Source organism: Neoarius graeffei, chromosome 20 (assembly GCF_027579695.1).
Source record: "Neoarius graeffei isolate fNeoGra1 chromosome 20, fNeoGra1.pri, whole genome shotgun sequence".
Lineage (NCBI taxonomy): Eukaryota > Metazoa > Chordata > Actinopteri > Siluriformes > Ariidae > Neoarius > Neoarius graeffei.
The window spans coordinates 37,475,466-37,490,775 of record NC_083588.1 but is presented as its reverse complement, the minus strand read 5'-3'; the positions used below and the strand labels follow the sequence as shown (position 1 = coordinate 37,490,775).

At 41.1% G+C, this 15,310-nt stretch overlaps 1 protein-coding gene across 1 annotated transcript in view; it reads left to right on the top strand.

Moving 5' to 3' along the window:
* tbc1d16 (TBC1 domain family, member 16) overlaps positions 1–15,310 on the top strand; it is a 75,335-nt gene that overhangs the window by 54,383 nt on the left and 5,642 nt on the right. The window contains exons 8-11 of the mRNA XM_060901635.1: positions 6,826–6,960; positions 7,706–7,892; positions 8,087–8,266; positions 15,073–15,219. Coding sequence (XP_060757618.1) covers positions 6,826–6,960; positions 7,706–7,892; positions 8,087–8,266; positions 15,073–15,219 — 649 coding nt within the window. The remainder of the gene's footprint in view (positions 1–6,825; positions 6,961–7,705; positions 7,893–8,086; positions 8,267–15,072; positions 15,220–15,310) is intronic.

Sequence of the window (15,310 nt, the reverse complement as noted above, 5' to 3'; positions counted from 1 at the left end):
TTGATTTTTAACAGCAGCTCTGAGAACAGTGCCAGCTGCAAGGCAAATCACAGGACTCATTTTGGTACATTTATTGCTTCTGTACAATGGGAAAGCCATGATCTGATGGTTAAAGAAGCAGCTTTGGGACCAAAAGCTTGCCAGTTCGGTTCTCTGGACCAGCAGGAATGGCTGAAGTACCAATGAGCAAGGAACCTAACTCCTAACTGCTCCCCAGGCTGCTCTGGGTATGTTATGTCACTCTGGATAAGAGCGTCTGCCGAATCCATTAATTAAATGTAAATACAATAGCTAACTCACTGGGACTTATAGGGAGAACGCTACATATCATTTAAGCTTAATAATAAACAGATTTTTAATTTTTTTTTAAAAATGTGTTCATCTCATTATCTGTAGCCGCTTTATCCTGTTCTACAGGGTCGCAGGCAAGCTGGAGCCTATCCCAGCTGACTACGGGCGAAAGGCGGGGTACACCCTGGACAAGTCGCCAGGTCATCACAGGGCTGACACATAGACACAGACAACCATTCACACCTACGGTCAATTTAGAGTCACCAGTTAACCTAACCTGCATGTCTTTGGACTGTGGGGGAAACCGGAGCACCCGGAGGAAACCCACGCGGACACGGGGAGAACATGCAAACTCCACACAGAAAGGCCCTCGCCGGCCACGGGGCTCGAACCCGGACCTTCTTGCTGTGAGGCGACAGCGCTAACCACTACACCACCGTGCCGCCTTTTTAATGTGTTACTTAACAAAAAAAAATTGGCTAATCATTGATGTGGTGCAATTTTCTGTAATTGTCATTATGTCAACAATTCTGGAAGGAGTCTCTAGTGACAGTTTTCCTCTATTTGGAAAGTCTTCAGGACAGAGGAGTAATTATTCTTGATTACACAATTTTTTTGTTTGTTTCCCCCCCCTCTTATTAATGTCAAGGAAGAGAAAAAAAGAGAAGCTCGTGAGGGAATGATTTGTTTGTAGCCATTATAAGCAGTAACCTGAACGAACTTGCCGCAGCCGTGGTGTAAGGGGTGACACTTTTTGCTTCGACATGTTGGTTTTGGAAAAATAATCAACTTTGGGGTGGTAACATATTACCAAACCACCCTGTCATAGTTTATTTCTTACGTAATTAAGTTATTCCATGAAATCCAGTCGTACATGAGCTGATGGCTGACAAGGCACGTAGCATTGAGTTGGATATAAGCCATGTATGACGAGATTGAGTGGAATAACTGTTTTATTCTATCCACATTCACTGGATTTTGAGGAACTGAGCATTTTTATTTTTTGCGAATTTGATAAATAAAAACTTTTATACAAAACATCCGACAATCATTTCCGCTTAGAATGTAAACAAACTGGTAAAACGACTGTAGCAATTTGTGCAAAGTGCTATAATAATAATTATTGAAAAGTAAAAAAAAAAAGACGTTCTTACCATCAAGTACTCTTTTATTCCATATTTTGTTGCTGATTTTTTGTATTTTTCTGGTCTTTGTTTTTGAGTTTTTATTTCGTCCTCGGTTGGTTTGCCAATGCTTGCTGCCATCTTGTTTTTCTCTACTCATGGTACTGTATATGAGCTGATATCCTAGTAGTAGGGTAGCCAATTGGAGCACGCGATTGCTCATATCCAGTGAATGCAGATAGAATAATAGCTGTTATGTGCACAAGCTTTTTAGTTATTTAAAAAAAAAAAAAACAGCTAAAATGCAACTACTGATCTCTGTAACAGAGGCAAGGCTTGTAATTATGCGGCAACGAATTGCCATTTCTACTCTGAATGCAGGGGTGCTTTAGAGTTCGCCACAGAGTTTGTGAATGATCTCATTTTGTGTTCCTTATTCTTCTCGCTACTGACTAAATGAAGAATAAAGTCAATAAGAGCTCGTTAACATTACGGATACATATTCTGATTCTAACTAGGAATAGCTATTAGCCTTATTAACCTTTTTTGGTTTGTGAAATATTCACGAAACGGCCTAATGCTGCTGTTAATGCAGAAAATACTCCAGGAGAAATGTATAGTCATTTTCAGCTTCACAGGCAGTTGACAGCACTCCTGATAATTGTAGCGTGTGTGTGTGTGTTAAAGATGTGCATTACTGAATCTTTTCACAGGCTGTCTTAGCACCCGCTGTGAGTCTCGGTGGATGTAACTCGTAGAGACGGTGCAGTCCAAGCCTCTACCAATCAATAAACACATGTGCAGATACGTTCGCAGTGTGAATTAATGTGTCCCCAAGGAGAGGAGCATGTCATAACTGATTAAGGCATTGTGTGCATATTGATTACAAATTACAGATGCTCACTGTGGGTTGGCAAACGCAGCCAAGTTGTGATGTATATATTTTTTTGATGTACAGTAACTGTGTATTTTATATTTGGTATAGCTGTAGGGTGTCTCTTTTTAAAATACACATCAGCATGAATGATCCGTCTCTGATCTTGGTGTCTGTGCTCTGCTTATCGATTCTCTTGTAATATCAGATTGTCAATACTTGAGTGAGCAGTGCACACATTCTGCGTTCTTCAGGCTGATCAGAAGTACATGTGGACTTTTCCGCTGACGTATTGGCAGACTGTGGAAGGAACGTAAGCAATGAGATGAAGGGATGACATGCCAGACACACCTGCGTTCATGAATCTCAAACCATTTAGGCATGTCTTTAGGTGTGGTTGGCAAAATTGTATCTGTAATAATGGTGAGACGCTGTGAATAAAATTCTGAAAAACCTGCTTTGATCACTTGGACAATTTCTGCAATTGCATTCATGTCGACATTCTTTATTCAGCTCTCCTCAGGGACTTTTGTGCCGTCGCGCCTTTTAATTTCAATCAGGTGTGTGTGTGTAAGAGAGAGATTGTCATTGTTCAACTGTACAGTCGGAGTCCTCGGAGAGGTATGCCGAGAGAGAGAGAGAACTGCTGGAGATAAAAAAATAAAAATAAAGTGAGAAGGAGGGGTAGAGGGCTGCCGGGGGAATAGTTTGCACAAACAGCGGCTCTGAAACAATTGTGTGAAGTTGCATCAGGTCTGGTGTTCATGCAAAACAAACAGTGTTAATTAAATCCCACCTGCTTGGTGAGCATTTAGTCCTTTTAGCTGGAAGGTTTGCTATACCTCAGCAAATCGATGAAGGCACGAAGCCAAAAGTGTTTATCTGGCCCTATGTGGCTTTAATAAATTACAGAAGGAAACCGAACAAAACAGTTTTAAGTGTTCCCACGTGTCAATGAAGGAACCCAGTGCTTAAAGTGCAGTGGCTTTAGGAAATCAGTCTTTAAAGATTTCGGGATTCTTCTGTAAGGCTAATTAAAGTTGGAAACAAAAATGCTGTCATTTATTCAACGAACAAGGCAGTTTTCTTTCAGAAAAAGTTGGGGCAGTATGTAGGAATTGAAATTAAAACCGAAAACAATGATTTGTAAATAGTCTTTGACCTGTATTGCACTCAAAACAATACAGCAGCATGTTATTTCATGTTTTACTTCAGAATTCCCCCCCCCCCCCCCAAAAAAAAAAAACCACTTATTTCAATTTTGATCCTTACAACACATTTCCAAAAAAGTTGGGATGGTAAAACAGTTACTATTTTATAATGTTGCTATTCCTTTGCACAACATTTTTTTTTTTTAAATTAAAAAATTTGCTACACATTCTCTATTGGGAACAGACACCCTCTTCTTCCACAGCCATGCCTTTGTAATGTGTGCAGAATGTGGTCTTGCATCGTCTTGTTGAAATCTCCCTGGAAAAGATATTGGCTTGAAGGCAGCATGTGTTGCTCCAAAATCTCAGTGTACTTTTCTGCATTAATGCTGCCATCACAGAAGTGTAAGTTACCTTTGCCAAGGGCACTGACACGACCCCATACCATGACGGACTTGTTGCTGGTAACAGTCTGGATGGTCCTTTTCGTCTTTGGTCCAGAGCACACAGCGTCCGTTTCTTACAAAATAGATCTGGAATATTGATTCGTCTGACCACAATACACATTTCCACTGTGTGATGGTCCATCCCAGATGCCTCAGAGCCCAGAGAAGTCGACAGCACTTCTGGACACGGTTAATATAAGGCTCTCTTTTTGCACAGTAAAGTTTTAACTGGTATTTGTGGATGTGACTCTGTAGCGCTTGACAAAGGTTTGCTAAAGTAATCCCGAGCCCATGTGGTTATATCAGCTATAGATGAATGACGGTTCTTGATGCAGTGCTGTCTGAGAGATCAGAGATCTCAGGTGTTCAGCTTAGGCTTGCACCCTTGCCCTTTACGCACCGAAATTCTTCCAGATTCCCTGAATTATTTAACAGTATTATACACTGTAGAGGGTGAAATATATCCAAATCCCTTCATGTTTTTCTTTGAGGAACATTGATTTTAAATGTCAGTAATTTTCTCATGCACTTGTTGACTAACTGGAGATCCTTGGCCCATCTTTGCTCTTCAAAGACTAGACCTTTTCCTGAATACTGATTTTGTACCAAATCATAATTGCAGTCACCTCTTGACATCACCTGTTTCAAATCACATCATTTAATTGTTTTACCTCGTTTGCACCATCTCAAGCGCTTTTTTGGGGGGGTTCAGGCCTGTAACACAGGAATGGATGTATATTAACAAATTGAATGAAGCTGATCAGACAAAACCTGAAATATCTTGATCATTCTGTCTGCAGTGAAATACATGTCAAAGTAAATTTAGGATTTTTTTTTTGTGTGTTTTTTTTCATACTGTCCCAACTTTTTCTGATTTGGGGTTGTACATACAGTGGATATAAAAAGTGTACACACCCCATTAAAATGATAGGTTTTTCTGATGTAAAAAAAAAAATGAGACCACGATAAATAATTTCAAAACTTTTCCCACCTTTAATGTGATCTATAACCTGTACAATTCAATTGAAAAACAAACAAATCTGTTCGGGGGGAAAAAAACATAAATAAACGTATGATAAGCTGGTCGCATAAGTGTGCACACCCTTAAACTAATACTTTGTTGAAGCACCTTTTGATGTAATTACAGCATTCAGTCTTTTGGGGTTCACACCTGCCATCAATTAAAATGACTCTAATTGACCCCAAATAAAGTTCAGACATTTACTCAGTTGCATCCTTCAGCAAAAGCCAGGGTTCACAGAGAGCTTACAAAGCATCAGAGGGATCTCACTGTTGAAAGGTATCAGTCAGGAGAAGGGGACAAAAACATTTCCATGGCATTAGATATACCATGGAGCACAGTGAAGACCGTCATCAAGAAGTGGAGAAAATATGGGACAACAGTGACATTACCGAGAACTGGAGGGCCCTCCAAAATTGATGAAAAGACAAGACAAAAACTGGTCAGGGAGGCTGCCAAGAGGCCTACAGCAACACTGAAGGAGCTGCAGGAATTTCTAGCAAGTACTGGTTGTGTACTACATGTGACAATCTCCTGTATTCTCCATATGTCTGGACTATGAGGTAGGGTCAAAGAAAAACATCCAGGCCTGGCTAAATTTTGTAAAAAAAAAAATGCATCAATTCTCCCAAAAACGTGAGAAAATGTGTTCTGGTCTGATGAAACCAAGGTTGAACTTTCTGGCCACGATTCCAAAAGGTATGTTTGGCGCTAAAACAACACTCTGCAGCACCAAAAGAACACCATACCCACGGTGAAGCATGGTGGTGGCAGCATCATGTTTTGGGGTTGTTTTTCTTCAGCTGGAACAGGGGCTTTAGTCAAGGTGGAGGGAATTCTGAACAGTTCTAAATATCAGTCAATTTTGGTCCAAAACCTTCAGGTATCTGCAAGAAAGATGAAGAGGAATTTCATCTTTCAGTATGAAAATGACCCCCAAAAAAGTTTTGGAATGGCCCAGCCAGAGCCCAGACCTAAATCCAGTTGAAAATCTGTAGGGTGACCTGAAGAGGGCTGTGCACAAGAGATGCCCTCGCAATCTGACAGATTTGGAGCACTTTTGCAAGGAAGAGTGGGCAAATATTGCCAAGTCTAGATGTGGCAGGCTGATAGACTCCGACCCAAAAAGACTGAATGCTGTAATTAAACCAAATTGTGCTTCAACAAAGTATTAGTTTAAGGGTGTGCACACTTGTGCAACCAGCTTATTGTACTTATGCTCCCCCCCCACAGATTTGTTTTTCAATTGAATTGTACAGGTTATAGGTCACATTATAGGTGGGAAAAGTTTTGAAATTATTTATCGTGGCCTCAGGGTTTTCTGATGTAAAAAATCTCTCATCTCATTATCTCTAGCCGCTTTATCCTGTTCTACAGGGTCGCAGGCAAGCTGGAGCCTATCCCAGCTGACTACGGGCGAAAGGCGGGGTACACCCTGGACAAGTCGCCAGGTCTTCACAGGGCTTGTAAAAAAAAATATTTTAACGGAGTGTGCACACTTTTTATATCCGCTGTAGTTTCATCATATGAAGAATAAAGAGGGAACAAAGCAGAAGCTTATAACAAAGGAAAAGGGGAAATGAAAAATGTCCTTTTTTTTTCTTCTGAAATGTCCTGCTTGTTTTGTTTTTAGAGATTGCCAAAGAATTTTTCCATGGAGTCACAGACGACCTTCAGACCATATCACGCCCTCATTTGTGTGTTTCTGTCAGTTCGTGTGTGTCTATAGAAACAATTTTATCAAATGACTCACCCACAAAGGCATTTGCCTGAGAATGAATTAACTTACATTCCTGGTGTGATATTCATTTGTTTGTTCACCTCTCTGTCTTATCCGCTAATTCTTTCACTCATTTATTGTAAGAACACGTCATGATGAGCATATAATATAATAAACGGTCATCGTCTCTCCTCCTAGGTTGTCCATGAGCCCTGAGGAGCACAGTGAGTTCTGGAGGAAGGTGCAGTTTACGGTGGATAAGGATGTGGTCAGGACTGACAGGAGCAACATGTTCTTCAGAGGAGAGAACAACCCTAACGTCGAGATCATGAGGTCCGAGTCTCGCGTTCTCTCCCTGTTGCACATCTTTCATGTTTTTTTGGCCCCATCCAGCATTCCATATGTATTCTTAGTAACAAGCTCTTATTGCTTTTCCATAGTAAATTTAGTCATGTTTTCGTTTGAAACATTCGAACTGAATCATGCTGAAACAAACGCACATCGTTTTGTTACCTTTTCTCGACGCTGACCTTTCCTTCAGTAGAAATAGACCAGTGATTAGCAGGTATTATTTCCATGGTGAATCATTTTCAGCACTGCAGTGACGCACATGGTAGCTCTGTGTGTGTGTGTGTGTGGGTGCTGGTACAGTGCGTATGTTGGAGCAGCTGTGATTTTTAAACACCTCATTGTCACGCTTCAGTAAAGAAATGGTCAACAGCAGTGCAGGGGTCAAAAACTTGACAGTACATGCACTGAAAAAGGTGACAGTGTCATACACATAAAATAGGTGTGCGTGTAATGGTGTTCACAATGTTTAAAGCCCCCAGTGACACTAATGTCCATGTCACCACATTGTACTGAGAATGAGTCATAACCCCAGTTATATGTGGTAGTCCCTTTCCACTGATGGACAGGGTAGCAGGGGAGCTGAGAAGTTGCTTAGCAACAGATGGACCACACTCGCACACCTACAAGTGACCTATAGGGTCGATGCACTTTGTAAATAAAAGGTAGGTATACAGAATAGCATATGCCTGTACAGGATTATGTGACTTTATCTCTTTTTGTTCTCCAGACGCATCCTCTTGAACTACGCGGTCTATAACCCGGAGATGGGCTACTGCCAGGGCATGTCTGACCTGGTGGCTCCACTCTTGACCGAGATCCAGGATGAAAGTGACACATTCTGGTGCTTCGTAGGCTTGATGGAGAACACCATCTTCATCAGCTCCCCCAGAGACGAGGATATGGAGCGGCAGCTGGTGAGCTGTCACAGGCTTGGGCTAAGAGCTAAAATTTCTGATCAGCTTATCATGGGCTTGTGTGAAAGGAGTGGATCACTTCAGTTTATGTTCAGGGCTTGAGGAGAGGAAATCTCTTGTACTGAGGAGATTTATTGAGGCATTCTCTCAATGTGTCACTGCGTCTGTGTCTCACTCTCTCACTCTGGGGGCAGATGTATCTGCGAGAGCTCTTGCGCTTGATGCTGCCGCGCTTCCACCAGCACCTGATGCGGCTCGGAGAGGACGGCCTGCAGCTGCTGTTCTGTCATCGCTGGGTTTTGCTCTGCTTCAAGCGCGAGTTTCCTGACACAGAGGCACTGCGCATGTGGGAGGCCTGCTGGGCTCACTACCAGGTACAAAAGAAAAAACAGCCCTTTGGTAGAAACCGCTAGTGACCAAAAGGTTGTGAGTTCAAATCCCTGAGACTGCCAGAGAGCCCTTGCCAGAGCAAGACCCTTAAATCCTAACCATTTAAAAGTTTGGACACACCTTCTGACTCGGTGGCTTTTCTTTATTTTTATTAATTAAGTCACTTCATGTCTTACAGTAATGATGTCGTTTCTCTTTACTTAGTTGAGCGGTTCTTGATATATAATATGGATTACTACAGTTGTGGAGTAGAGTTATTTACTGTATTTTTATTTACTATTTACTGTTTGATCTCAAACGCATTAAGAAGGCAAAAAATTGCACTAATTAACTTTTGACGAAGCAGAGCTGTTAATTGAAAGGCATTCCAGGTGACGACCTCATGAAGCTGGTTAAGATAATTCTAATAGTGTACAAAGCGTCATCAAGGTAAACACTGGCTACTTTGAAGAATCTAAAATATGAAACTTTAACCCTTTTTTTTTTGGTTTACCAGAATTCCATATATGTTCCATATGCCATTTTAGTTTTGGTGTCTTCAGTATTGTTCTGCAATGTAGAAGACAGTCAAAATACAGAAAAAAACCTATGAATGAGTAGGGGTGTACAAACTTTTGACTGGCGATATGACTGTGTATGCTTCGATTGCATTCTACTTCAGTTGTAGTGTACTTTGGATCAGAGGTGGACAAAGTACCCAACTTCATTACTTAAGTCAAAGTATAGATCCCACTGGTCAAATGTTACTACAATACAAGTGAAAGTTCTCATCTCATTATCTGTAGCCGCTTTATCCTGTCCTACAGGGTCGCAGGCAAGCTGGAGCCTATCCCAGCTGACTACGGGCGAAAGGCGGGGTACACCCTGGACAAGTCGCCAGGTCATCACAGGGCTGACACATAGACACAGACAACCATTCACACTCACATTCACACCTACGGTCAATTTAGAGTCACCAGTTAACCTAACCTGCATGCCTTTGGACTGTGGGGGAAACCGGAGCACCCGGAGGAAACCCACGCGGACACGGGGAGAACATGCAAACTCCGCACAGAAAGGCCCTCGCCGGCCACGGGGCTCGAACCCGGACCTTCTTGCTGTGAGGTGACAGCGCTAACCACTACACCACCATGCCACCGCCTGTGGAATCATGTTGGTTTAACATTAAGCTAGCTAGTCAGTGAAGCTCCACCTGACATTGCTAGCAAACTCTTTTCAAACTTGAACTCATATTGGGTAGCTAACGTTACTAGAAAAGAAAGATTTCTACATTGTTTATTTGGCAAGATTATGCTAAAACATTTCTGAAACCACTTCAGATAAGTTAACGTTATTCATGTTAGCGTAACTCCGTTTTTACATGCTAACTAACAGTGTCTAAGTTAACTAGCTATGTGTAAACGTTAGCCGTGGACAAGGCGATGGCAACTTGGCGGGCAAATCCATAGAAAGTCATTTGACTAACCAGACTGCATAGCTATTGCAATGTTACTCCTAGCTCTAAAAGCACAGCCAGCTTCATTGCAAGCTTTCTCTTGGAATAAAACGTTTCATATTTTCATAAACGGCAAGTTTTTGTAGGCTGTGATGTGTTCTGTTTTAGGCAAACAAAGCAAACATTTAAAATGAAACGAGACTTTAGTCCTTTCAGAAAACTAAAACATGGGTTCTAGCTATGGAACCGTGGGTGTGTGCATTCCCCAGAAGAACCGCCTCCTTCCATTCTGCCATCAACTGATTGTGTTAAATAATGCTGCGGAGAAATCATTGATGTTGATTTTATCCAGTCTATGGGCGTGATGTGACCCTAGTGATTACTGATTACCTGTGAAAAAAAAAACAATCGCGTTTTCGAAAAGAAAAGGAAAAAAACATCCACTTTTAAAGCTGTTTCATAGTAACGAGGACCTTGATAGAAATGTAGTGGGGTGAAAAGTACAGTATTTTGTCTTTCAAATGTAGTGAAGTTAAAGCCGTAAGTTGCCAAAAAAATTAATACTCAAGTAAAATACAGATATTCAAAAAGTGGACTTTAGTACAGTACTCAAGTAAATGTACTTCGTTACTGTCCACCTCTGCTTTGGATAAAAGCAGATACAAACGTAAACAAGGAAGCAAAGCAAAATGACTGCTTTTTACTCCAAGTGGAACGTACTCAACATATAAAGGTGCTTTCAAAAATGCAGTGTTAATTTGATTTGATTTGAACCCTGGCACATTTTTCTCCTTGATGCGCTTCTGTAGGCAGGTAAGAGCACAGCAGTCGCACTCGGGTACAGGCCAAAAGAACCCGTCAGCGTGAAGTAGTCTCATCTGGGTGTAAGCAAAAACTAGAGTGGTTCAATTGCAATGAGAAAGCGATTCAACATTGAATTAACCCAACTGCAGGAAGTGAACCAGACATGCTGTGTATTCTGAGTAGCAGCTGCATTTTTTTTTTTTTTTTAAAAGATGTGAACTCTCAAACTGAGCCATGAGGCACAAATGGAGCCAGACAGAGCTGTGGTGCTGCAGTACAGTTAGGTTTTCTGGAAATTTTGACTGACAAAGAAAAACGTGGAGAACAAAAAACTGAAATTTTAAACTAGTGATATTTATCTAACATCAGGTACTCCTATGAATTCTGTGATTAATATGCACACTTACTTACAAACTGTTTGTTTAAACCCCCCTCTTTTTAAAAAAATTTTATTCTAATTCTCCATAATTTGGTCTTGGCCAGTTCTTAGGTGAAGCCATGGCCAAATGATTAGAGAAACAGCTTTGGGACCAAAAGGTCACTGGTTCAATTTCCTGAACCAGCAGGACTGGCTCAAGTCCCCTTGAGCAAGGCACCGAACCACCAACTGCTTCAGCAAGTGTGGTAGCTTACCTTGTGTGTAATTAGCCAAAGAATAACTGATACGATTATCAGTTCGGGCATGAACCCGACCAAAACTAACTAACCAGTTCCCATCTACCAGCCATCTCTCTAATCAGACAACACACACCAAACAGAGAGGGCGATTTGCTATTCCGTGCTTCATTCAAGACATGTGAAGACAACCTCTGCATGTTTTCAAGCTTCTGCACATATCACGTCCCAGGAGGAAAGCTCTACATACATAAATATTTGGACAGAGGCAACATTTTTCTAATTTTGGTTCTGTACATTACCACAATGAATTGTGAACAAAACAGTTCAGATGCAGTTGAAGTTCAGACTTTCAGCTTTAATTCAGTGGGTTGAACAAAATGATTGCATAAAAATGTGACGAACTTAAGCATTTTTTAAACACACTCCCTTCGTTTCAGGGGCTCAAAAGTAACTGGACAAATTAAATAATTGTAAATAAAATGTTCATTTCTAATACTTGGTTGAAAACCCTTTGTTGGCAATGACTGCCTGAAGTCTTGAACTCATGGACATCACCAGACGCTGTGTTTCCTCCTTTTTAATGCTCTGCCAGGCCTTTACTGCAGCGGTTTTCAGTTCTGTTTGTTTGTGGGCCTTTCTGTCTGAAGTTTAGTCTTTAACAAGTGAAATGCATGCTCAATTGGGTTGAGATCAGGTGACTGACTTGGCCATTCAAGAATATTCCACTTCTTTGCTTTAATAAACTCCTGGGTTGCTTTGGCTTTATGTTTTGGGTCATTGTCCATCTGTATTATGAAACGCCGACCAATCAGTTTGGCTGCATTTGGCTGGATTTGAGCACACAGTATGTCTCTGAATACCTCAGAATTCATCCGGCTGCTTCTGTCCTGTGTCACATCATCAATAAGCACTAGTGACCCAGTGCCACTGGCAGCCATGCATGCCCAAGCCATCACACTGTCTCCGCCATGTTTTACAGATGTGGTATGCTTTGGATCATGAGCTGTACCACGCCTTCGCCATACTTTTTTCTTGCCATCATTCTGGTTGATCTTGGTTTCATCTGTCCAAAGAATGTTCTTCCAGAACTGTGCTGGCTTTTTTAGATGTTTTTTAGCAAAGTCCAATCTAGCCTTTTTATTCTTGAGGCTTATGAGTGGCTTGCACCGTGCAGTGAACCCTCTGTATTTACTTTCATGCAGTCTTCTCTTTATGGTAGATTTGGATATTGATACGCCTACCTCCTGGAGAGTGTTGTTCACTTGGTTGGCTGTTGTGAAGGGGTTTCTCTTCACCATGGAAATTATTCTGCGATCATCCACCACTGTTGTCTTCTGTGAGTGTCCAGGTCTTTTTGCATTGATGAGTTCACCAGTTCTTTCTTTCTTTCTTTCTTTCTTTCTTTCTTTCTTTCTTTCTTTCTTTCTCTCTTTCTCAGGATGTACCAAACTGTAGATTTTGCCACTCCTAATATTGTAGCAATTTCTCGGATGGTTTTTTTCTGTTTTCGCAGCTTAAGGATGGCTTGTTTCACCTGCATGGAGAGCTCCTTTGACCGCATGTTTTCTTAACAGCAAAATCTTCCAAATGCAAGCACCACACCTCAAATCAACTCCAGGCCTTTTATCTGCTTAACTGAGAATGACATAATGAAGGAATTTCCCACACCTGGCCATGAAATAGCCTTTGAGTCAATTGTCCAATTACTTTTGGTCCCTTTAAAAACAGGGTGGCACATGTTAAGGAGCTGAAACTCCTAAACCCTTCATCCAATTTTAATGTGGATCCCCTCAAATGAAAGCTGAAAGTCTGGACTTTATGTCCATTATATAACTATAACTTGAATATGTTTCAGTAAACAGGTAAAAACAAAATTTGTGTCAGTGTCCAAATATATATGGACCTAAATGTATCTGCCCTCTTCCACATACATTAGCTCATGGACACCTGTGATTGGCTAGAGTCTGTGTGATCGACAGTGTATTCCATCCCTCCGACCAGGAGAACACAGCCAGTTTTAATCCCTTGGCTCCTATCATTGCTGGGATTCAAACTTGCGGTATCTCGACTGTAGGGTGTAGATGTATTTTAGACCATTGAATGAATGAGATTTACATGTAGATTTTAGATCCTACACATCCTTCGGCGAACTTTTGTTCGTTTGTTCGGGTCCGGTTGGTCGGTCGGATCCAAATCAAAATGATCACTTTTTTTTTTTTTCCCTCCGATTCAGTGTGAAAGCGCTCAAACACCTGTAGTGCCATCATGCCACTAATGAAGAATTAACGTCATTTGATTTTCTAATGGGTTTTTGATCATTTTGAGATCTTTTAATGTTATTATTTTGCTTGGCTGTGAAGCACATAATAAAACGCTTCCTTTTGCATATTTAACATTATCTTACATGCGTGTACACAAACACACAACCCCTCACATGCCCCATCTGACCACACATGCACTTAAAAAATAAATAAATAAATAAATTTCTCATGGCGGCACAGTGGTGTAGCGGTCAGCACTGCACTGTAAAAAAAAAAAAAAAAGATTTGTTGAAACTCGTGTAGTAAGTTAGCACAATGCAACTTGATTGCTTCATTATGCTGTTACTATGAGTTTTGTTTTGTTTTTTTTGTTTTTTTTTAATTCAAAACAAATTTTTACAGCGTGTCTCCTCACAGCAAGAAGGTTCTGGGTTTGAGCCCCGTGGCCGGCGAGGGCCTTTCTGTGCGGAGTTTGCATGTTCTCCCCGTGTCCGCGTGGGTTTCCTCCGGGTGCTCCGGTTTCCCCCACAGTCCAAAGACATGCAGGTTAGGTTAACTGGTGACTCTAAATTGACCGTAGGTGTGAATGTGAGTGTGAATGGTTGTCTGTGTCTATGTGTCAGCCCTGTGATGACCTGGCGACTTGTCCAGGGTGTACCCCGCCTTTCGCCCGTAGTCAGCTGGGATAGGCTCCAGCTTGCCTGCGACCCTGTAGAACAGGATAAAGCGGCTAGAGATAATGAGATGAGATGTTATTTGTTTTCAAATTAGTCATGGTATTTCAGAGATGCAGCAGAGTGCAAAAGTTTGCATACCAGTTTGCATACCCTTACGATAATATGCAGAAGACAAAGAAATTTTATTGATTGTGCACATGTGTATTTTTCTCAAATGTTCCTTCATCACCACAAGTAATAAAAGCGCTCAATGTTAAAATGTTATTAGCAAATCAAGTTGCATCAATTTAAATGTTTGAATGTCCATATCCAAGTGTGATCTAAATATTCTTTAAGAGCTTGGTCCCACTTTGCCTGACTACTTTTCCTCTCCGCAGGTTTTAGTTTCTTAAATCCAGTCAATTGTAAACTGACTTCTTTAAATCAGTTCTGCAGACTGAGAGGGTCTTGCAAGAACATCTTTCCAGACTATTTTGCTTTGTGTAGTAGATTTATTTTTTGGTCTGGATACACCCATGTTTCATTGTGAACTTCCTGGAATTATTTATTGTTGAATTTTATAAAATAGTGATTCATTGTTCTTGTATCAATTGAAAAACATGTGCGTGCGCACGCGTGCAAACTGTAAACTTTTGCTGTATCACTTTCCTTCCAGATGTGCATACTGGAGTGCCAAATGTCCAATTTGTACATTTATCAGGAAGTAGTGAATGAAGGGAGTCTGTAACTAAGCATATGGGTGCTAGAAAGCATCACTCTTACTTTTAGCAGCCATCTCAGATGAAGCACTAATGAAGATGAGATGCTAATTGTTAGTCTAACACAGCATGACATTAGCATATATTGACATAGCGATAATCAGGTGACCGCGGAGAGCCGAGCCATTTGCTCTGTTCGCTAATTTACATAGCAGCTCCTTCCAGTTTGTGATCAGATCACTCTATTTGTTTTGTGCGCTTTTGTTTAATGATTGTGTGTGTGTGTTTGTGTGACAGACGGATTACTTCCACCTCTTTCTGTGCGTGGCCATCATTGTTCTCTATGGCGATGATGTCACGGAGCAACAGCTGGCAACAGATCAGATGCTGCTGCACTTTAGCAACCTCTCCATGCACATGAATGGAGAACTGGTGCTGAGGAAGGTACTGTGAACACACACACATGCATACATACACATTATTTTCAGACACCTTTAAGGAGAATTGATTTTTTTTTCCAACTGTGGCTGAATTT